This window comes from Anabrus simplex, chromosome 1 (assembly GCF_040414725.1).
Source record: "Anabrus simplex isolate iqAnaSimp1 chromosome 1, ASM4041472v1, whole genome shotgun sequence".
NCBI classification, from domain to species: domain Eukaryota; kingdom Metazoa; phylum Arthropoda; class Insecta; order Orthoptera; family Tettigoniidae; genus Anabrus; species Anabrus simplex.
The window spans coordinates 13,824,521-13,848,388 of NC_090265.1; the positions used below are offsets into that span (position 1 = coordinate 13,824,521).

Consider the following 23,868-nt stretch of genomic DNA (forward strand, 5'->3'; position numbering starts at 1 on the left):
AGTGCCTGCTGCCTTTCTCTCTTTTAAGCTTGAGAGAGCTTTCACAAATTGCTGTCTGGTTATTGGAGGACCCATTTTATCACTGTACTCATGTGTTATCTCTTCCAGTACTTCGTTACTGTCTCCGATTTCTTTATCACTGTACAATTTTTCTACAACCTGTGACAATAAAGCTCAGTGAATAGTCCTGTACTATCAACATAGATGAACAATGCACGACAGTGACCTTACTGTCCCCTCCCATAACTATGCACTGCTGAGATCGGCGATACATTTTCTGAAAACTTTGCAGGAAGGCTTCCTTTGGGATGGTGTTCAAAAGCCTCGTCACGTTTCGTCGGATGTCAGGAATATCGTCAAATCTCTTTCCTTTCAAAGCGACATTGGGTCGTGAGAATAGGAAGAAGTCTGCAGGATCCCAGAGAACATCATTCCATGCGTTGTCGTTTCGTTTCAGGGTCGGACCTGGGACACTAGGTTTCATCCTCAGTGAAAATACAGTTCATGAAATTTGCTGTCCCATGCGCCGTTTCGACAAAATCGCGTGAAGCATCTAAATGTGCCTGCTTCTGATCGTCGGTCAAGTGATGTGGCACAAGACGAGAACACGTTTTCCTCTTCCCTAACTTCTGGGTAACAATTTGTCGCAGGGATTGACGGTTAATCTGCAGTTCATCCGCTATCATGCGCACAGTTAATCACCGATCGTTCGTGATTAATGTCCTCACCTTCTCAATGTCTTCGTCAATCACGGAACTCGCCAGTCTTCCGCTACGGTGGTTGTCAGAAACACTCTCCCGGCCTCCTCGAAAACGGGCGAACCAGTCGTACACACACATCAAGGACAGTGCTTGATCTTCATAAACACGTACCAGCGTCGCTTGAGTTTATTTCGGTGTCTTGCCAAGCTCAAAACAAAACTGTACATTGATCCTTTTGCGTTCATGTTCCTGTTCACAGTTCAGAATCAACGCACTAAACGCGCACTGTGTCAAACATGTCTGTACACGGTACACACACGATGCTCAACTGAACAACATTGGGAGCAGGTGGTCAAAACCTGCTGCTAAGCAGGTGCAGCGTTGTGTGTCCCAAATATTGCCGGATCGACCGTTCTGACTTCATTTGCCGAACTTAATTGTCACAGGTTGTATAATATTCTTTCCAACGTTCACATACTTCTTTATTATCCACCAGTAAGTTTCCATCCTTGTTCTTCAGCAGAGTGGGTTTTGTTTTAGGTTGGTACTGCAGATATTTAATTTTATGATATCCTGATCTTGTATTTTATTTCTCGCAACATTTTCAATTTTTTCGGCTATTTATTTTGCCCGCTTTTCTTTCTCTTCTCTACATTTAATTGTGATCTGACATTTTATTATTTTACAGTATTCCAATTTATTTTCTTACCTCACTATATTCCTCTTTTCTATAAGATTTAATATCTCATCCGTCATGCACTGTTTTCATGCTCCAGTTTCCTCTTACCTACAACTTCATTTGTAGCCTCTACTATTCCATTCTTTATCTTGAACCATCATCTTAATTATTCTCATTATCTTGCAATCACTTCATTGGTCATCTCTTTGAATAACTGTTTAGTTTTTCATTCTTCAAACCACCCAAGTGCCATTTTGTCTTTTTGGTTTCCTGTGTTCTTCTTAGCTGTATATTGCATTTAGCTAGGACAAAATTATGGTCACTGTCAACGTCTGGACCTGGGTAACTGTGGCTAGATTTTACTCAATTCCGGTAACGTTGTTTAGCTAAAAGGTAACCGATCTTGTTATCTCGTGCTTTCAGTGTGTAAGTTCTTCTGTTATACACTTCACAGTTACCATTTCGTGTTGTTCACGGAATTCTAAGAGTCCGTTGTCCCTCTGGTTCGTTTTCCTAAACCAAACTTCCCTGTGGTTTTCTTGCCATTGAGTGAGCCAACCGCTGCATTGAAGTCACCCATTAATAACACATTGCCTTCGTCATTGGTCAGCTTGAGTAGATCGTCGATAGTTGTAACTCTCTATCATCATGGGCAGATGTGGAAAAGTATGCCTGGATGACAACTAAGTCCGTAGGTCAACTACTCATCTTTATCATCAAGAGGCTATCACTGATGTCATAAGTGTTTATTACATTACGTGAGAACTTGGCACTTATGATTAGTACTAACCCGTTGAGTCGAAATAATTCTCCGCTGTGAATAACTCGGAATTCCTCAGAGTAGAAGTCTCCATTAACCTCCCATATTGTTTCGTATATATCTAGAGTACTGATATCGTACCTTCTCGTCAATTCCTCATGGCAGCAGAGTGAAACCATGCGTACGTGGAGCTCCTCAAAACTGTGTATTTTAAGTGAAATAGCACGTTAACTCTTAACTGTTTCAAAACCTGGTGGGTTTTGACGATTGTCAAAGGTGTAAATTTTGAAAAGTGATGAGTTAGGAACGTTATATTTGTAAAAAGAAGTATAGGAGATACCTACTGGTACCACTTGAAGTGCTAAAGTGTCGATAGAAGCAGTGATGATTCATGTAAACATTGTGACGAAGAAACATCTCCGTCAATTGCTCACGTGATCGAAACTGTTAACAGGTTTAGGGAAGAAATTAAGGAAGTTAAAAAGGTGCATGACGAGAAGGAAATAGAGCAAGGCAATTCATTACACTAAACTCCATGATAAGGCCAGCCTTCTAAAGAAACACCAGTATGATATAGCTCAGTGTTTGGCTAAACTTGAATTTTTAACGCAGGAAAATATCAATGTGCGTGCCAAAGTGAAGGCTGCGGAGAACCGTACTTTAGAGGGAGAACAGAAGGTACACTCTCTGGGTGACGCGTCCCACAATACAGACCGATAGTGCGATGCTTCGACAAGGAGAAACTCATCGAACGTCGCCGTGTGAAGAGGAAGGAGACTCCAATATGTACGTGAACGACAGCCTGGTTCCGGAGAAGAGGAAGGTTCTAGCTGCTGCCGAACAGAAGAGGCTTTCCTATGAGTAAGAAATGGAACTATTAAAATGTGGAAAAGTTAGGGTTCACCAGTAGTGATCATTAATTGTATCGAGGAGCTTGAAAAGGTGTAGAGGGCGAGCTAAAATTGATAAATATTTACTATCAGATTGTACGAGGAATGAGAACCAAATTAGACCCCTTTAATGAAAGTTTATTGTCAAATAATGTAGATATTAGGTGAAACCTGGCTTGATGATACGACAGTGAGGTCTGTAGCACTGTATACCGAGTGTACCGACAAGTCAGACAGGAGAGGGGGTGGAGTGCTCATAGCAGTGAAGAAAAGCATTAAGGTCCTTAAGGCCGAAGGCTTTGCACGTACGTCAGAGGCCTTGTTTTTAAATTAGAACTACTGGGAAACATTTGTTTTGTTTGTGCTGTCTACATCCCCCCGCCACTAATCTTGAGTCATACCAGAAAGTGGCTGGAAGCCCATTATGAAATTTACAACAATAACATGATCATAGCGGGTGACTTTAGCATTCCCATGATAACAAGTACAGTCCTCAGTCCCTATGGTGGTAACAGTCGCCTTTTCGAACTAACATCTCAAAACACGGTGAAAAATTGCAATGGGATTACTCTTAACTTAATTTTTACCAACTATACGCAATTAGAAGTTTCTAGGGACACATTCCTTGTCTTACCGGAAGATAACCACCGCCCTTCTTTAAAGTGACATTTACAGCTGAAAAGTGTTCTAAGGAATTTCAGGCTAAAAATGGAAACAAGATTTAATTCTAGGAAAGCTAAATTTGAGCATCTGTACACGCAATTAAGAGACGCTGACTGCAATGAGCTATACAACAGCACGGAAATAAATTCGGCTGTAAATACTTTCTACAGTCAACTGTACACGGTGTTGCGAAGAAACGTTCCAGTGGCTAATTCACAGAGGCTTCACAGAGGTTCACAAGAGAGATTATTGGAGGCCTAAAACAGAAAGATTTCCATTTAAAGGGTAAAGGTAACTCCCAACAAATTTAAGCAAGTCAGAAGCAAAATTAAGGCAGATGTGAAAGTAGCTTATAGGAAATATGTAACGACTACCGAAGACACCATTTCACATGACTGTAAAATAATTGGTCTCATGTAAAAGGTAGAAAACGTAACTTGGGAGCTTGTAATAATATGTGGCACAATAATGAGGAGTTAAAGAGTGGAGAATCTGTTGTGGATAGGTTTGCTAGGTATTCTCAACACACTGCTCTGTACGATATTCCCACAGATAATACTAGTGACTCACAAACTTTACACATCGATAAAGTAACGATGGAAGATACTGACAGAGCATTGAGACAATTAAAGCCGAAGACATCAGATACCTCCATTATCGTAAAGGGGTTCTTAGGAAGCCATTGTATTTTCTTTATAATCTTGCTCTTAAAACACAAACTGTCCCTGATGTTTGTAAAATGTCTCGGTGATCAGCTGTTAACTAAAAGCTATCGACCAGGTTTCGAGTTTATCTTACACATTGGATCACTAATATCTGGGTTTGTATCTACAGTCACACATCTCGTTAATCTGTGTCAGGATCAATTAGATAATGGGGGCAAATGGACATTGTCTACACATATTTTGAAAAGGCAGTTGACAGCGTGGATCATGATATATTACTAAATAAATTGAGTAGATTTGGCTTCTCGCGAGATATGCTCAATTTTTTTGTACTTATCAACTGATAGAAAACAATAAGTTCAGTATCTCGGAAATTCCTCTATGGAATAAAATGTAAATTCGGGAATCGTTCAGGGTTCGAACCTGGGCCCAATTATGTTAGTGATTTTCATAAATGATTTACCTAAACATGTAAGAAATTCCAATTGTCTCCTTTATGCCGATGACTTCAAAATATTCAGACAAGTTAGCTCAACACAAGCCTACTACTTACTACAGAATGACCTTGATGGTATTCTGATGTGGAGTCATATGAACAAACTAAAAGTTAACGTCTCGAAATGTGTAATAATGCCATTCACCCGTGTGACAGTATTTAGTGTACCGAACCTCCCATTTGGACTGGTATCTTCACCATTAAACGAACTTTGAGAATGAACATTGTCGCATCACATTTAATAAGTAACATCTTTGTTCGAGCTTGTTCATCATACCTAGTCGGTCTATGATGTGCTACGCTCTGGCGGATAGGCTTTGAACTTTCGAGACCGACTGAGGGATTCTGCGCGCGTGCGAGCAGCAGCGAGGGGAAGCCACGCTTCTCGGTTTGGATTGAATTGCCATGAGAGTAAGTTGTGTGTGGTGGAGCAGCGATATGCTTCTGGTTGGCGGCTCTGATCCTGGATAAAACCAGGCCTCTGTGGACATTCGGAGCCCTTTAACCTGGCAGTTATTCCTTCATGTGTGCTAAGAGCAGTTAATCTGCATATTTCTTCTCCTTTTATGGTTGTGAAAGGACACACACGACCACATACACAAAAGTGGACAAACTCTCCGCCGTCGAAACTTCCAATTTTTGCGCGGCCGGGCGGCCTTCATCTATACTTGCCACCTAGCCGACCCTAATCAGCATATAGGTCGACGCCTCGTTGGCTGTTGATCTCCCCACGACCATGGCCTATTGTATCATCCCCGGAGTGGATCCAGACATCTCCGAAGAAGATATCATCGATGACCTACTCGCCGCTGACTTCCCAGTACATAATGCCTACAGATTGACGGTTGGCCACACCTCTACACCCTCTACGCAGATTCTAGTGAATCTCAGCGGAGAGGACGCCCTCCGCCGCCCCTTCGCTTCCGGCGCGACGATCCATTGTAAGAACTATGCAGTGGTGCAAACCTCTCCGGATATTCAAGCCCAACTCTTCGAATCACCAACACTTGTCCCAGTTGTTCACGAGCCCTCATCCTGGACGACGCTTCAGCCATCAACACCCTCCTTACCAACAACCACCATCATTACCACCACCACCACGACGTCCGCTAGTATCCTTTGTTCCCTTCCTGTCACAAGAGTTACCACTTGTCACCCATCATCTGTTATGTCGTCATCTCTCCCAATTTCTTCGTCCACTGCCCTTCAGCAACTCCCTGCTAGCACGCCGGACTCAACTATCGCCGCTTCGCCATCGATATCTTCGCCAGCCAACACCGCAGCAGCCGCCGTCCAGACATCATCGACCCAGGCATCTTCACAGTTCCCTCCAGCTGTGTATAGCTGTGTACTACGTGGAATTCCACCTGAAATTTCCGACAGGGACGTTCTACAAGAAATTCGTGCAGCGGGCATTCCGGTCCGACGTGCTATCCGGATTCGGAACGCCCATGGCCCAACATTTCTGGTTCGGCTCCAACTGTCTACATCTGAGGCCGTCCTCCAGCTCATCACCACCGGTGTCAATGTCCACGGCCAACATTATCGAGTGGAACCCTCTCATTCCCCACCCTCACCCGGTCGCCAACCCCCTCATCAAACGTCTCGTCGCCCCCGGCCAGTTCCTCCTCCTGTTTACCTATCTCCACCAGTGTGTCCACCCCTTCCTCCAACTGGTTTCATCCCCCCACCCCTCCCAACATTTGAACTCCTTCGTCTTCTCATCGCTTCCCTCAATCATATGACAGCCATCCTCCATCTCCTCACCTTGCACCTTTACCCCGGCACTTCCTTCCAAACTTCATCTCTCCCCCTTGCACAATACCTTATCCCTCACACCCTTCCGTAAATCATCTATGTGCTTTACTATGTACTTATGAATTAAATAAAGCGTTTATTCAATCTCTAGGCATAGACATAAATCCTATCCCATCTCCTACTTCTTCACATCCTTTACCCACCTCCTTCTTCAATCACATCTCCCCAACCTGCCCGCATCTCTTGGCCAGAGAGAGGGCGTTACCCTCTAGGTGGCCCTCCCCACTTCTTCAGGGTGGGGAATGAAAGCATTGTTAGTTAGTTAGTTGTGAAAGGTAGCCCTCAGCGTTGCTTCGTTGTGTATGGATTAACAAGTGTAAGTTTCAGCTTTTACCTACTCATGGGATTTCTACCTTCAAAAGAACAGAAAAATTCCAAGAATTAATTTTGGTTATGTGTTCCAAAAGTGATCCTTATCCAGGGTAATAACAAAGTAATCTTCGACTCGTATAATGACTGCAAGTTCGTTACGTTACCACGTGATCGAAAAAAGAACTTTCATCTTGATGTTTTAATAGAAAACCGTGGTGTGGACTGGTTTTCAAAATTAATTTTAAGTTCTACTATATTTTACCGCGTAAATATTTTTAGAACTGCATGTGAATCGGGAGCCAGCGCAAGGACCTGTTTAATTTTGGTTAACCTTAATAAATTTTATTTGGGGGGGGGGGGCTTTTGGGCTAATTTATCGTTTTCTGTTCTGCTTATTCCGGCTCTTATTATTTAATATTCTATTTGGGGATAGTCCTGTGTCGTTTGTCTTTCGGGACATGCTCTTTGTTGTTATTGCCTTAGGAACGTATTGTTGATTCGATTGTTGGGCTAACTTCCTTAATGTGTATATGTTTTGATTTTCGTGTGCACCTAGTGTGATGTGATCCTAAATTTTGTTTGTAATTTGTTTTTCACGGTTTTGTAATTCTTGAAAGGCGATTAGCGTTATTCGCTGGTGTAAAATACTAACCTTGCGTCGGCTCACATTGATAAAAAAAAAAGGAGTTCTTAATTGTGGAATTTTACTGCAGCCTAGGGCTAATAATTTTCTAGATGTTAAGTTTAATTAATTTTAAGGTTGGCGACCGGTCTTTTAGGTAAGCTTTAATCCTTCTTGTTTTAATTAGTTTTCTTATCGAGGACAGCATTTTGTTTTCTTCCAACCAACTCTAATTTACTTATATTTTATAGTTCCTGTTTATTGCCAGTTTGAGACAATATTAAATAATGTGAGCCTCCCCCTTATAAACATTTTGAACTGGCCTGTGAGCCCTAGAATATCTGTGTCAATTGAATGCTCGACTTCCCGTTTTAAGCTAATGTATGCCGCGCGCCGTTCTCCTAGCTCTGTTTGGCCGCGCATGCGCAGGCCTACTACCAGGCAAAACTGGCCTCCTCCTCGCTTGCTTGCCGACGCGAGAGGCAGTTCGCTTCAGTCCGCCATGTCGAACTGGTGTGGTTTTGTGTCCGGCGTCATGGAGTCGTGGTATACCTGGAAACCTCCGTAATCTTCACGTTAACGGGGATTTTCCCCGTATGAACTAGTTGAAGACCTCCTGCCTTTTCCTTTGAGCTTTTTTTTTGGATTTATTTTTCGTCTGGATACTTCACAACGAGGTCTGGATGCCAGCGGTGTGACTGTATTTTCTTCGTCAACAATGTCAGGTTAAAATTCCTCTCATTTCTTCATCACCAAAGGTATGTACCAGTGTTTGAAATCATTCTAAACGTCGACCAGAAGTGAATTTTGATACTTTCGGAGATTTCTGGAAAAGTAATAATAATAATAATAATAAATATTTGGACTTCGTCGTTAAATTAATATCAATTCGTGTGTGTGGTATCGGAAATCTGAAAAACAGTTTCGGCAACTAATCACAGTAATGTGGAAGGTTCACCATGAACTAAATTGGAATTATTAATTTAAAATTTTACTGATCTACTTTTGGCACTTAAATTGTAACCTTTTGTAAACCAAGGTACAGTCTCCAAGGTACCGAGCTTTACCTTTTCGGCTTTCTGTTTGCTTTCCTGCGTTTTGTTTTCTAATTTGTTTGGTATGTTTTCTTCTCCCCTCCCCCTTCTGGGGTTTTCGGGTGAATTAAAATTTTTCTCTAGCCTGTTTTCCTCCGTGTTTTTGGAGGCGTTGCTTTTGTTTTGGTGGTTACCTTGGCAACGGTTCGTGTGGGTATTGTTGTCGGGTTAAGAGTTGTCTGGCGTGTTGAGCCGCTGTGGATTTTGAATTATATATTTCGGGGTTGAGTGTATCGTTTACTGTTTAAATTAATTTATTTATTTTCTCCTCCTTTTATGTTGTGTTACCATTTCCTTGCCCCGCGTGAGGAGGTATTTTAACGCAAAATTCTGTTTGTCTTGGAAACTGTCCTTGGTGGAAACTGAACGATTTCAAATTTGGTAATTATGAGAAGCGACCGCGTTGAAGATCCATTTTATGGAAGAATTGTTAACTTGATACTTTTTTAAATTTATTTAACTATCCGTGATCGATCACATTTAATTTAAGGTAACATTTATGTAAGAAAGTCTATTGGTTTTCCGTTGTTTTCTGATCACATTTAATTAGGTACGGAGGTCACCCTTTCTTTCTTGTTGTTTTCATCAAGTTCTCTATTTATTATCTGTTAAAGAGTATTTATTTTTCATTAATTGTTATTTAGTAATGAATTAATTTTCTTTTAAACCCCACCTGGGTATATTCTAATTTATTTTACTTATTGTTAATTTCCTTTTCCATTTTTCAACCTTACGTTGATTTTATTTACATTCTGGCATTACGTTTTAAAAATAAACTTAGGCTTTATCATCTTAATGACTTGGTTTGTTACTTAATATTTGCCCTTCCATTAAGTTTTTTTTTAAACTTCATGTAAATGCTGGTTTTCATTCGCCACGTTCGGTGGAGCACTGCCTCTGATTAACTTCCACGGCCTTTTAGTCGTCTTCCTCCGCTGTTTCCGGTAAGTTTTTCTATGGTTCGTGTTTTTTTAATATTGTGACTGTACTTGTTGTTGTTCTTGTGCCCATCACCCTTCCTCGTGTTCGCTATCACTCCCATTTTGGGGCGGGCACGCTAACAACCTTCTCGCCAGGGTCTCCATCTGTCTCTCTCTCTCTCTCTCTCTCTCTCTCTTTTCCTCTCTCTTCTTCTCTCACCCTGGTGGGTAAGGTTATTCACCTCATCACCCCTAGGTGGTACCGGGGACCTAGAGGGTGGTGAGCGGTGAGAGTGGTAGCAGAGCGTGGTTGTTTGTTGTTCCACTGTTGTTGCTCTGCTGCCTAATCTCTGTTGTTTCTGCCTTGCGCAACCTAACTTTCCTCCCCTCCTACCCTTGCTTGGTGCAGTGCTGTAGTGAATGTTGGTGAATGAAAATCAATGACTTAAGAAACAAATGGTGTTATTGTCAATAACTATTGTAAAAGGAAATGCAAGGATCTCGTGTAATTCCCTATGTTATTTGTTTCATGTACCTGTGTATTGGAGTTCCCTGTTGCTTTCAACTGTGTTTATGCTGAGCTGTATGGACTTACCTACTTGCTGATTATGATTTTGGAACCCTTTGGGTACCTGTGCTGTAAATTTCTGCTTCTGCCTTGCTGTTTCGAGGTGACCTGTAAATTTTTCTTCCTTTTTCCTGGCGGATTTGGTGAGTGACTGCATGTAATTAATTATTCTGGGTTGGTGGAAGTTGTAATAATTGAACAACTTGTAATGGAGTATGACTTGGTTGACTCAGGGCTACTGGTGTACTACCGCTTGGTACATGTCCTGTAATATGTGTACTGGCTGTCAACCTTGTATTTTTGCTGCCTACCTGCATACTGTGGTTGCGATTTCGGTGGGAATTAATCTGGTTTAATCGTGGAGAGCTTTTCTGATCATTATGTTATGTGAAGGTTGCTCGGTTGCTTTTGGAGAGTGACATTGTGTGTCCTGGGATCACCTTGTTGTGTTACCTGTTCTGGCCTTGCTTTGGGCTCCGAGACTTAATGTTGTTATTATCATTTCTAGCATATTTCCTGTATGGTACCTCGGTGGTGTACATGCTAACCGTTTATTTGTCTTCTAAATTTAATACCTTCTTACTGCGTTAACTCTGGTGTGTGATTCTGATTATAATTTGACCTGGCCACTAAGCATGTCCAAATATGCCTACTTATATGTGTAAACGGTTATGTGCTGAAGTGTACGGTGATGTGTTATGCCCTTTCATGGTTTTGAACTGTGACCTGGTGTTATGGCGTTGGTGGTCGTATGTGCCTTTCATTTAATTGGGGCTGTGTGGGTAAAGTTATTTGCCCCTACTAACTTATGGCTAACCTCTGTTGTTTCCATGCCAGTAACCGTTCTTGGCTGTTAGTATCTGATAATCTAGTGGGCAACATCATGGTATTTTGGAACTTATCAAGCCTGTAATGTTTCTGTTCTCTTGGGTTGGTTGTTTAAATTTGGAAATTGCTTAACCTTACTTGTCTTTTATTATTTCTTTAAATTTGGTTTAAGTTTCTGTTATCTGAAGTGTAGTTGGCTTTTAGTGTGGCGTTAAATATGCACCCTTGTGAGATCATGTCTGGTTTATTTGACCTGTTACTAGAGACGTGTTCCCATCCTTGTGTGGAATTTGGTATATTGAATCTGCCTATATGATGTGCCTCAATCATTACCGAGCTTTGTGTGTTTGTGCCTTGGCTGAGTGCTGTGTGTTGTTGGCTTGAGTGTCTTTTCATTTCATCATCCCATCCGTGAATATGTATGTATGCCTGGTCTTGGTTCGTGATTGGAGTTATCCTTTCTGTCAACTGTTTTTGAGGCAGTCATCAGTTGTGGTTGGGCCATGTTGGCCGGTATTAGGTTGGGATAACTGGATGGCCTTGTGCCTGAGCTATTATAGTTTTAACTGGTTTTTTTTTCCTTCCTGATTTTTGGTCGAGCGTGTTTCACTATTTCTGGTGTGTCGTGAACCATCTTCCTCGTGTAACCTATCAACTAGTTCAAGGATATTTATCTGGTGTCTGGGCCACTTCAAGTTTTGCTACTCGTAACTTGCCTTGCTGTGTAGTAATTAATCTGACTGACCTTTTCTGAACTACTGCTTTGGATTTCATCCTGCTGTAAACATTACTTGGTGGTTTAGTGTTTCTTATGCCCGATTATTCACTCCATTTTGGTATCGTGCACTGCCATGGTAATTATAGGCCTAGAATATGTGTTGTCAAAATTTTGTTAACCTTTTGGTACTTATCTAATTCCTTTGAGTTGTGGGTTCAAGTATTCCCTACCATATCTACTTGTCGGGTCTTGTGTTGTGTTGTTGACGATCCTCTGCCTGAGGGGTGGTATATGCCCTTTTGAACCTTGATTGGGATGGCTTTGGACATATGTAAGGTGGTTGTGTTGTGACGGTACCGTGGATTATTTTTGGGGATTTATTTTGGGGTGGCATGAGAACTTCACGGCATGTTGTTGAGGATGTTTGTGTTCCTTTAATCCCTTTGTGGAGCTGACACATGTCCGGTGTGGTTTGTCATGGTTGGGTTATTCTTTGGTATTGTATTATTTGGTGATGTTGGCACCTTGGTATGGGCAGTGTTCGTGTCTGTCTTTGATTTACCTCCGTGTTCTGTGGATATGGCCATTTTCCTCTACATGAATCTACTACTCTCAGAATTAGCTTGTTGGTCTTCAGTAATGTGTCTGTTTGGTTTGCTCGGGTTTTTCTTTCCCTGTCTCCATGCATTTCCTATTGATCTGATGTCGTGTCTGTAATTTCTTCATCTGTAAAGCTCATTTTAATTTTACCTACCACTCTATGGTGTTTCATTGTTCTCAGTGGATCTCTTAGTGTCTGTTGACATTGGTGTTTATCATCTTACCGTGCTCTGGGTTTGCTACTCTGGTATGGGACGGAGTAGTGCTCCCTTGGTCGGTACTGGAATCTTCCTGCGAGTAGATTATGGGGTCTTCTTGTAGAGTACTGCCTTCTTCATGCTACTGCGAGCATTTTCCATGGACCCGCCTCGTATTCCGCCACTTATGTTTTATTTGCTTGCTCTCCTGGAGGATAGGAGAAAGTACCTGTTGGCTGTAGAGCGACAGTGTGATGGGAAAGTCACGTATTTGTAGACCGGGTAATGCCGAGACCCTATTGGGTATCCGGTGGTGTACGTTGTGAGCGTCATTGCTCGATATTTTCCATTTTGGTCTTCCGATCTGAGGTTTTACTTTGCCTTTTAATTTGATTGGCTGGCCATTGTGAAATTAATTGTATTTAAGGTTCTGTGTAGTAGGTTGGTTACTGATTCCAGATTGCGTTCCCTCCTGTGATTCTTCTATCCCTATTTCTGTTCCGTTAATTCCAGGTTGCTTATTTGTGACTAATGATGTGTGCGGTTGCCTGGTGTTGCTTGGCTGATTGGTTGTCGATGACAGACTATTCGCGAACCCTCCATCTGGATACCTTAAGAAGTCTCCAACTGGTCCAGTCAATCCTTCCCTTGCTCTAAACATGTTCACCCTTTTAAGCCTTGGATTTTCAATATTTAATATCCTAACTCTGACTTCTTGAAGCTAGATTTATCTATTGTGTCTTGGTTGCTTGTCCTCACTCTTATTCAATTAGGTGGTGTATTTTGATGTGGGAAGTTGAACCTGTATTTGAAATTTCCTTTTTTTTCCCTAGTGCTCTTGTCAGTGGATTTTGGAATCTGTTAGTGGTTGATTCTTCACTGTGTCGTAACCCTGTATCTACTAAATTCAAATCTTGGACTTAACTTGCTTTCATTGGAGTATGCCTGTGTAATGACCTTCGTCTAGTGGAAAAATTTCTTGACCTGTGTCATATTTATTTATGTTTAGTTAGTGGTGGTAAGAAGTTGTACTGTCATGCTGGTACTTGTAAGCTAGGCGTTGTTTCACTCTGTGCATCTAATTTGGGCTCCTGTGGAAAATTGCTTTTTGGCACTGAGGTCATGGCACCTTATGTTGTGGTTGATGCTCTTGATTATGGGTTGTTGTTTTTGCGGTGATTTTAATTCTGGGTATTTGATTGTTAACCGAATCGAGTGTCGAAGTTTGAGGTCTTGTTTGGCTATGGTGATGGGTGTGGTTGCTCGTTCCATTCCGGTATTATGGATACTCCGTGTACTAACTGGTGCTTACCCTGTTGACTACTCTCTTCTGTGTTTGAGTGGTGTACCGTGGCCCTGACTCAATCAAGCGTATCAAACTGTATTGATCTAAAATTTGCGGTTCACTTATTTTGGAGATTTCATTCACCAATTGCGCTTTTCTTTGGTCCTCCCCTGGTCCCGTTGTGCGTTTCTTTCCCCTGTTGTCCCCCTTTTGCAACTCGAGATCATGCATTCCCTTAATATCATAGGAGACTTGTAAAGGTATTCATGCATTAAAAATTAATTTACCACCGTGCTTGAGAAAATAACCTGGATGCGTGGACTTATAATCATGTGGTTTTGTTTAATTTTGGTCAGTATATCTGTGATTAGTGTGAGAGTTGCCAAACCTCAAGGTGAACTGTGTCATGTGTCATAAACTATATCATTGTGTGATGCATTGAAACAATGTGTATTGGGTGAACCTGAATATTTGGTGAACTCTGGTCATTGTGCTCTCTATTTGATGACAAACATTACTCTGGTGATTTACCGTGTGCTCGGTTAACGTTTCTGGACACTGATGTTGATCGCACCCCGCCTATTATTTCTAAAAACTATGTGATATGGAACTGTGTCTTGGACTATTAACCTGGTCATGTGAACTTCTAACTAAAAATGAGTTAGTCTTGGTGGTCGTTTTCTGTTGGACTGCTCCGCCCAAATTTAGTGTATGTGTGACCACCTCATCATTGATGGCATGTGCATGAGATTTTGTCGTCGATTCGGGGCGGGAGGGCTGAGACAATATTAAATAATGTGAGCCTCCCCCTTATAAACATTTTGAACTGGCCTGTGAGCCCTAGAATATCTGTGTCAATTGAATGCTCGACTTCCCGTTTTAAGCTAATGTATGCCGCGCGCCGTTCTCCTAGCTCTGTTTGGCCGCGCATGCGCAGGCCTACTACCAGGCAAAACTGGCCTCCTCCTCGCTTGCTTGCCGACGCGAGAGGCAGTTCGCTTCAGTCCGCCATGTCGAACTGGTGTGGTTTTGTGTCCGGCGTCATGGAGTCGTGGTATACCTGGAAACCTCCGTAATCTTCACGTTAACGGGGATTTTCCCCGTATGAACTAGTTGAAGACCTCCTGCCTTTTCCTTTGAGCTTTTTTTTTGGATTTATTTTTCGTCTGGATACTTCACAACGAGGTCTGGATGCCAGCGGTGTGACTGTATTTTCTTCGTCAACAATGTCAGGTTAAAATTCCTCTCATTTCTTCATCACCAAAGGTATGTACCAGTGTTTGAAATCATTCTAAACGTCGACCAGAAGTGAATTTTGATACTTTCGGAGATTTCTGGAAAAGTAATAATAATAATAATAATAAATATTTGGACTTCGTCGTTAAATTAATATCAATTCGTGTGTGTGGTATCGGAAATCTGAAAAACAGTTTCGGCAACTAATCACAGTAATGTGGAAGGTTCACCATGAACTAAATTGGAATTATTAATTTAAAATTTTACTGATCTACTTTTGGCACTTAAATTGTAACCTTTTGCAAACCAAGGTACAGTCTCCAAGGTACCGAGCTTTACCTTTTCGGCTTTCTGTTTGCTTTCCTGCGTTTTGTTTTCTAATTTGTTTGGTATGTTTTCTTCTCCCCTCCCCCTTCTGGGGTTTTCGGGTGAATTAAAATTTTTCTCTAGCCTGTTTTCCTCCGTGTTTTTGGAGGCGTTGCTTTTGTTTTGGTGGTTACCTTGGCAACGGTTCGTGTGGGTATTGTTGTCGGGTTAAGAGTTGTCTGGCGTGTTGAGCCGCTGTGGATTTTGAATTATATATTTCGGGGTTGAGTGTATCGTTTACTGTTTAAATTAATTTATTTATTTTCTCCTCCTTTTATGTTGTGTTACCATTTCCTTGCCCCGCGTGAGGAGGTATTTTAACGTAAAATTCTGTTTGTCTTGGAAACTGTCCTTGGTGGAAACTGAACGATTTCAAATTTGGTAATTATGAGAAGCGACCGCGTTGAAGATCCATTTTATGGAATAATTGTTAACTTGATACTTTTTTAAATTTATTTAACTATCCGTGATCGATCACATTTAATTTAAGGTAACATTTATGTAAGAAAGTCTATTGGTTTTCCGTTGTTTTCTGATCACATTTAATTAGGTACGGAGGTCACCCTTTCTTTCTTGTTGTTTTCATCAAGTTCTCTATTTATTATCTGTTAAAGAGTATTTATTTTTCATTAATTGTTATTTAGTAATGAATTAATTTTCTTTTAAACCCCACCTGGGTATATTCTAATTTATTTTACTTATTGTTAATTTCCTTTTCCATTTTTCAACCTTACGTTGATTTTATTTACATTCTGGCATTACGTTTTAAAAATAAACTTAGGCTTTATCATCTTAATGACTTGGTTTGTTACTTACTATTTGCCCTTCCATTAAGTTTTTTTTTTAAACTTCATGTAAATGCTGGTTTTCATTCGCCACGTTCGGTGGAGCACTGCCTCTGATTAACTTCCACGGCCTTTTAGTCGTCTTCCTCCGCTGTTTCCGGTAAGTTTTTCTATGGTTCGTGTTTTTTTAATATTGTGACTGTACTTGTTGTTGTTCTTGTGCCCATCACCCTTCCTCGTGTTCGCTATCACTCCCATTTTGGGGCGGGCACGCTAACAACCTTCTCGCCAGGGTCTCCATCTGTCTCTCTCTCTCTCTCTCTCTCTCTCTCTCTCTCTCTCTCTTTTCCTCTCTCTTCTTCTCTCACCCTGGTGGGTAAGGTTATTCACCTCATCACCCCTAGGTGGTACCGGGGACCTAGAGGGTGGTGAGCGGTGAGAAGTTTAAATAACATTTCACTTTATTTTAACAAGGTTAACTGGTTTCCAACTTACTGGTTTTTTAAAGATTCCAAAACTGAATGACATTTTATAGTTTCCAAAAGATATCCAGAAGGTTTTAAAAGCCTTCAAGAATTTTAATTTCCACGAGAATCTTCATTTACACTTTTAAGTTGTTGCAACATATTTTCTTAAGTGAATTAAAGTCACTTGTGTTACCAAACGTGGATTTTCATTTCAGTAAATCAATGAAGCGCTGCCACTGTTTCGTTTTCAATTTTTGACCGCGGCCTTTTTCTTCTTCCTCCCACCTTCTGAGCTAAGTGTGTGTTGTCGTCTTGTTTGGTGGATTCTTGTGTGTTATTGTTGTTTCTACATGACTAGTTTGACCTCTCTATGGTGTTCGCTTTAATTCCCTTTCTGGGGCGGACACGCTACCAACATTTTCATCTGGGAGCCTCACTCCTAGGCGTGTCAGGTTATAAGCCCATCGTCCGAAGGGTTGTTCTGGTGGCGTTGAGGACGGTGCCGGTTTGACCCGGAAAAAGAGTAAAGCTATCTTTCCATACAAGCTTGGTCCAAACGCCCTTCAGGAAGTTGACCAAGTCAGAGACTTTGGCGTCCGGCATGACACGGGTCTTACTTTTACAGCTCATGAAACAAGGTGTCAGGAGAGGCCTAGCGGGCATTTGGATTTGTCATACGGAACACAAAACTGTTCAGGAAGACGAATCCCATCATAGCACGCTGTAATACCTTTGTACGAACTAAACTGGAATATGCTGGCGTTGTATGGAGTCCAAGGTTCGATAAATATATTAAGTTAATCGAAAGAGTGCAAAAACGTTTTGTAAGATTCCTCCATCACCTAACACATGGCTTTTACCCATTTATGGTGCCATACAAAACTTTAGTAACCAGTGTCGGAAGGATCCGCCTTGAAATTCAGCGACAAATAATTGATGTCAAGTTCCTGCATAAATTATTAGACAATAAAATTGATAATACGTGTATTTAGTGTCCCTGTTGAATTTCTGGGTACCTCGCTCACACTGAAGAGAACGCAGCACTTGTAGGGCTGTAAGAGCTCTGACGACTGCCATTACCACTCTATAGGTTATGTAGAAACACAGGCAATAACTTGGAATTCGCCACGTCAATATCCATATTCACAAAATGTTTTGCAGGTACACTAAGAACTAACATCCCACTGAAAGATGTCAGAAAGTTATTGTAGGTACCGAATAATTGAATAATTAAGTCAGTAATATAGTTATTAAGAATTTAATTTTCAGCTTTTAAGATATAAGACGTTTATCAATGTAATTGAATTAATAATTGAGTTATCAAGATCGAAGAATTTGTGTCAATGTAATTTAATAAGTACTTTAAAGAATTTTAGGTTTACTGTAATTTGGGGTTTACTACCATGTTGTAAATCAGCAATTTAATAAATAAATTAAATCATTAATTAATTAAGTTAAAATAAAATAAATCAAAGGTTTTAGCTCTCTTCATGTTTTTGCTCTCAAAAGATTCCTCAAATTCCAAGAACCTTCATTCCTCAAGTTGTCGTGGCTTCTGTAGGAAGGATTTCACATCCTAACGACCCGAGGGGCTTTGGTGGTTGTTGGATTTCCTCCCTTACCGGATCTTGCTTTCGGAAGTTCATGATCAGTAAAATGACTGTATCTCCATGTTGAAATCTATCCATGGATGCTTATCGTAGGGAGTGTTTCCCCATTGCACGCTGCATTTGTTCAGCCGCCCCTAACCTGGAGAGCAGACGCTGCATGATGGGCTCCAGTGTCCCTTTGGGCGGTCGAGTTACTTTCCGCCACTTGGCTCCAGTAACATAGCCGGGTGAAGCTACCTGCTTCTATTAGCTGACTTAACCATTTTCATTTCATTTCATCAACTGTTTAACGTCCAGGTTAGACTTTTCCCGCGGACTCAGCCAGCGATCCTCAAGGGAGTGTCCTGGAACGTGAGATACTTGGTCGGGGGTAAAACTGCGAAGAAGGACCACCACCTCCTCCTGGAAGCCTTACGCGCTGTGCTGGACAGGAGCTTTGTGGGAGATGGGAAGATTGAAAAGAACAGGCAAGGATGAGGGAAAGAAGCGGCCGTGTATATAAGTTAAGTACCATTTGCCTGGAGAACAAGTGGAGAAATCGTGGAGAACCACTCCGGGGATGGCTGAGGTCGCAACAGAAGCCCCTCTTTGCACTTGACCTCCCCAGGCTCAGTGGACCCCGTTCCAACCCTCGTCCCACTTTTCACATTACGTGGCAGAGCCGAGAATCGAAGCCAGGCCTCCGGGAATGGCAGCTAACCACACTAACCACAGAGTCGGACTGAGTTCATTATTATCGAAGAAAATTGTTTTCAAATGTAGAGTCTTACAAATGTTTGTTTTGTTCCTGTTTACATAATTCTGTAACCATTAAACTTACTTGTCGAGTTACTTACCAAAGTTCCTTTTCACAGAAGAAGCCAAACAGTTGGTCACATCTGTGGACATAGAGACCTGGAGAGAAGCGCGACATGACCCCGCAGTGGGCCTTAGATGTATCATTCCCACATTTGTGAGGGTCGTCACAGGGCGGGCCCCAAACCATGTAGCCAGTCTCCGATAGCGACTGTCCTGAAACGAGCACAACATTGTATTGATAAGGTGGTACAACGTGGTGGACCCCACAGCATGTAGCCAGTCTCCGATAGCGACTGTCCTAGAACGAACACAACATTGTATTGATAAGGTGGTACAACGTGGTGGACCCCACAGCATGTAGCCAGTCTCCGACAGTGACTGTCCTGGAACGAGCACATCATTGTATTGATAAGAAGGTACAACGTGGTGGGCCCCACAGCATGTAGCCAGTCTCCGATAGCGACTCTCCTGGAACGAACACAACATTGTATTGATAAGGTGGTACAACGTGGTGGGCCCCACAGCATGTAGCCAGTCTCCGACAGTGACTGCAGTGCAGCGATCACAACATTGCACTGATAAGGTGGTACAACGTGGTGGGCCCCACAGCATGTAGCCAGTCTCCGATAGCGACTGTCCTGGAACGAACACAACATTGTATTGATAAGGTGGTACAACGTGGTGGGCCCAAAGCATGTAGCCAGTCTCCGACAGTGACTGCAGTGCAGCGATCACAGCATTGCACTGATAAGGTGGTACAACGTGGTGGGCCCCACAGCATGTAGCTAGTCTCCGATAGCGACTGTCCTGGAACGAACACAACATTGTATTGATAAGGTGGTACAACGTGGTGGGCCCACAGCATGTAGCCAGTCTCCGATAGCGACTGCAGTACAGCGATCACAACATTGTATTGATAAGGTGGTACAACGTGGTGGGCCCCACAGCATGTAGCCAGTCTCCGACAGTGACTGCAGTGCAGCGATCACAACATTGTATTGATAAGGTGGTACAACGTGGTGGGCCCCACAGCATGTAGCCAGTCTCCGACAGTGACTGTCCTGGAACGAGCACATCATTGTATTGATAAGAAGGTACAACGTGGTGGGACACACAGCATGTAGCCAGTCTCCGATAGCGACTCTCCTGGAACGAACACAACATTGTATTGATAAGGTGGTACAACGTGGTGGGCCCCACAGCATGTAGCCAGTCTCCGACAGTGACTGCAGTGCAGCGATCACAACATTGCACTGATAAGGTGGTACAACGTGGTGGGCCCCACAGCATGTAGCCAGTCTCCGATAGCGACTGTCCTGGAACGAACACAACATTGTATTGATAAGGTGGTACAACGTGGTGGGCCCAAAGCATGTAGCCAGTCTCCGACAGTGACTGCAGTGCAGCGATCACAGCATTGCACTGATAAGGTGGTAGAACGTGGTGGGCCCCACAGCATGTAGCCAGTCTCCGATAGCGACTGTCCTGGAACGAACACAACATTGTATTGATAAGGTGGTACAACGTGGTGGGCCCACAGCATGTAGCCAGTCTCCGATAGCGACTGCAGTGCAGCGATCACAACATTGTATTGATAAGGTGGTACAACGTGGTGGGCCCCACAGCATGTAGCCAGTCTCCGACAGTGAGTGTCCTGGAACGAGCACATCATTGTATTGATAAGAAGGTACAACGTGGTGGGCCCCACAGCATGTAGCCAGTCTCCGATAGCGACTGTCCTGGAACGAACACAACATTGTATTGATAAGGTGGTACAACGTGGTGGGCCCCACAGCATGTAGCCAGTCTCCGATAGCGACTGTACTGAAACGAGCACAACATTGTATTGATAAGGTGGTACAACGTGGTGGGCCCCACAGCATGTAGCCAGTCTCCGACAGTGACTGCAGTGCAGCGATCACAACATTGTATTGATAAGGCGGTACAACGTGTTGGGCCCCACAGCATGTAGCCAGTCTCCCACAGTGACTGCAGTGCAGCGATCACAACATTGCACTGATAAGGTGGTACAACGTGGTGGGCCCGACAGCATGTAGCCAGTCTCCGATAGCGACTGTCCTGGAACGAACACAACATTGTATTGATAAGGTGGTACAACGTGGTGGGCCCAAAGCATGTAGCCAGTCTCCGACAGTGACTGCAGTGCAGCGATCACAGCATTGCACTGATAAGGTGGTACAACGTGGTGGGCCCCACAGCATGTAGCCAGTTTCCGACAGTGACTGTCCTGGAACGAGCACATCATTGTATTGATAAGAAGGTACAACGTGGTGGGCCCCACAGCATGTAGCCAGTCTCCGATAGCGACTGTCCTGGAACGAACACAACATTGTATTGATAAGGTGGTACAACGTGGTGGGCCCAAAGCATGTAGCCAGTCTCCGACAGTGACTGCAGTGCAGCGATCACAGCATTGCACTGATAAGGTGGTACAACGTGGTGGGCCCCACAGCATGTAGCCAGTCTCCGATAGCGACTGTCCTGGAACGAACACAACATTGTATTGATAAGGTGGTACAACGTGGTGGGCCCACAGCATGTAGCCAGTCTCCGATAGCGACTGCAGTGCAGCGAATACAACATTGTATTGATAAGGTGGTACAACGTGGTGGGCCCCACAGCATGTAGCCAGTCTCCGACAGTGACTGCAGTGCAGCGATCACAACATTGTATTGATAAGGCGGTACAACGTGGTGGGCCCCACAGCATGTAGCCTGTCTCCGACAGTGACTGCAGTGCAGCGATCACAACATTGCACTGATAAGGTGGTACAACGTGGTGGGCCCCACAGCATGTAGCCAGTCTCCGATAGCGACTGTCCTGGAACGAACACAACATTGTATTGATAAGGTGGTACAACGTGGTGGGCCCACAGCATGTAGCCAGTCTCCGACAGTGACTGCAGTGCAGCGATCACAACATTGCACTGATAAGGTGGTACAACGTGGTGGGCCCCACAGCATGTAGCCAGTCTCCGATAGCGACTGTCCTGGAACGAACACAACATTGTATTGATAAGGTGGTACAACGTGGTGGGCCCACAGCATGTAGCCAGTCTCCGATAGCGACTGCAGTGCAGCGATCACAACATTGTATTGATAAGGTGGTACAACGTGGTGGGCCCCACAGCATGTAGCCAGTCTCCGATAGCGACTCTCCTGGAACGAACACAACATTGTATTGATAAGGTGGTACAACGTGGTGGGCCCCACAGCATGTAGCCAGTCTCCGATAGCGACTGTCCTGGAACGAACACAACATTGTATTGATAAGGTGGTACAACGTGGTGGGCCCACAGCATGTAGCCAGTCTCCGACAGTGACTGTCCTGGAACGAACACAACATTGTATTGATAAGGTGGTACAACGTGGTGGGCCCACAGCATGTAGCCAGTCTCCGACAGTGACTGCAGTGCAGCGATCACAACATTGCACTGATAAGGTGGTACAACGTGGTGGGCCCCACAGCATGTAGCCAGTCTCCGACAGTGACTGCAGTGCAGCGATCACAACATTGCACTGATAAGGTGGTACAACGTGGTGGGCCCCACAGCATGTAGCCAGTCTCCGATAGCGACTGTCCTGGAACGAACACAACATTGTATTGATAAGGTGGTACAACGTGGTGGGCCCACAGCATGTAGCCAGTCTCCGACAGTGACTGCAGTGCAGCGATCACAGCATTGCACTGATAAGGTGGTACAACGTTGTGGGCCCCACAGCATGTATCCAGTCTCCGATAGCGACTGTCCTGGAACGAACACAACATTGTATTGATAAGGTGGTACAACGTGGTGGGCCCACAGCATGTAGCCAGTCTCCGATAGCGACTGCAGTGCAGCGATCAAAACATTGTATTGATAAGGTGGTACAACGTGGTGGGCCCCACAGCATGTAGCCAGTCTCCGACAGTGACTGCAGTGCAGCGATCACAACATTGTATTGATAAGGCGGTACAATGTGGTGGGCCCCACAGCATGTAGCCAGTCTCCGACAGTGACTACAGTGCAGCGATCACAACATTGCACTGATAAGGTGGTACAACGTGGTGGGCCCCACAGCATGTAGCCAGTCTCCGATAGCGACTGTCCTGGAACGAACACAACATTGTATTGATAAGGTGGTACAACGTGGTGGGCCCACAGCATGTAGCCAGTCTCCGACAGTGACTGCAGTGCAGCGATCACAACATTGCACTGATAAGGTGGTACAACGTGGTGGGCCCCACAGCATGTAGCCAGTCTCCGATAGCGACTGTCCTGGAACGAACACAACATTGTATTGATAAGGTGGTACAACGTGGTGGGCCCACAGCATGTAGCCAGTCTCCGATAGCGACTGTCCTGGAACGAACACAACATTGTATTGATAAGGTGGTACAACGTGGTGGGCCCACAGCATGTAGCCAGTCTCCGACAGTGACTGTCCTGGAACGAACACAACATTGTATTTATAAGGTGGTACAACGTGGTGGGCCCACAGCATGTAGCCAGTCTCCGACAGTGACTGCAGTGCAGCGATCACAACATTGCACTGATAAGGTGGTACAACGTGGTGGGCCCCACAACATGTAGCCAGTCTCCGACAGTGACTGCAGTGCTGCGATCACAACATTGTATTGATAAGGTGGGACAATGTGGCGGGCCCCACACCATGTAGCCAGTCTCCGATAGCGACTGTCCTGGAACGAACACAACATTGTATTGATAAGGTGGGACAACGTGGTGGGCCCCACAGCATGTAGCCAGTCTCCGACAGTGACTACAGTGC

General features: G+C 43.6%; 1 protein-coding gene across 1 annotated transcript in view; it reads right to left on the minus strand.

Moving 5' to 3' along the window:
- Positions 1 to 23,868, minus strand: part of LOC136859298 (hemolymph lipopolysaccharide-binding protein) — a 62,254-nt gene that overhangs the window by 13,518 nt on the left and 24,868 nt on the right. Inside the window, exon 3 of the mRNA XM_068225265.1 lies at positions 19,117 to 19,291. Coding sequence (XP_068081366.1) covers positions 19,117 to 19,291 — 175 coding nt within the window. The remainder of the gene's footprint in view (positions 1 to 19,116; positions 19,292 to 23,868) is intronic.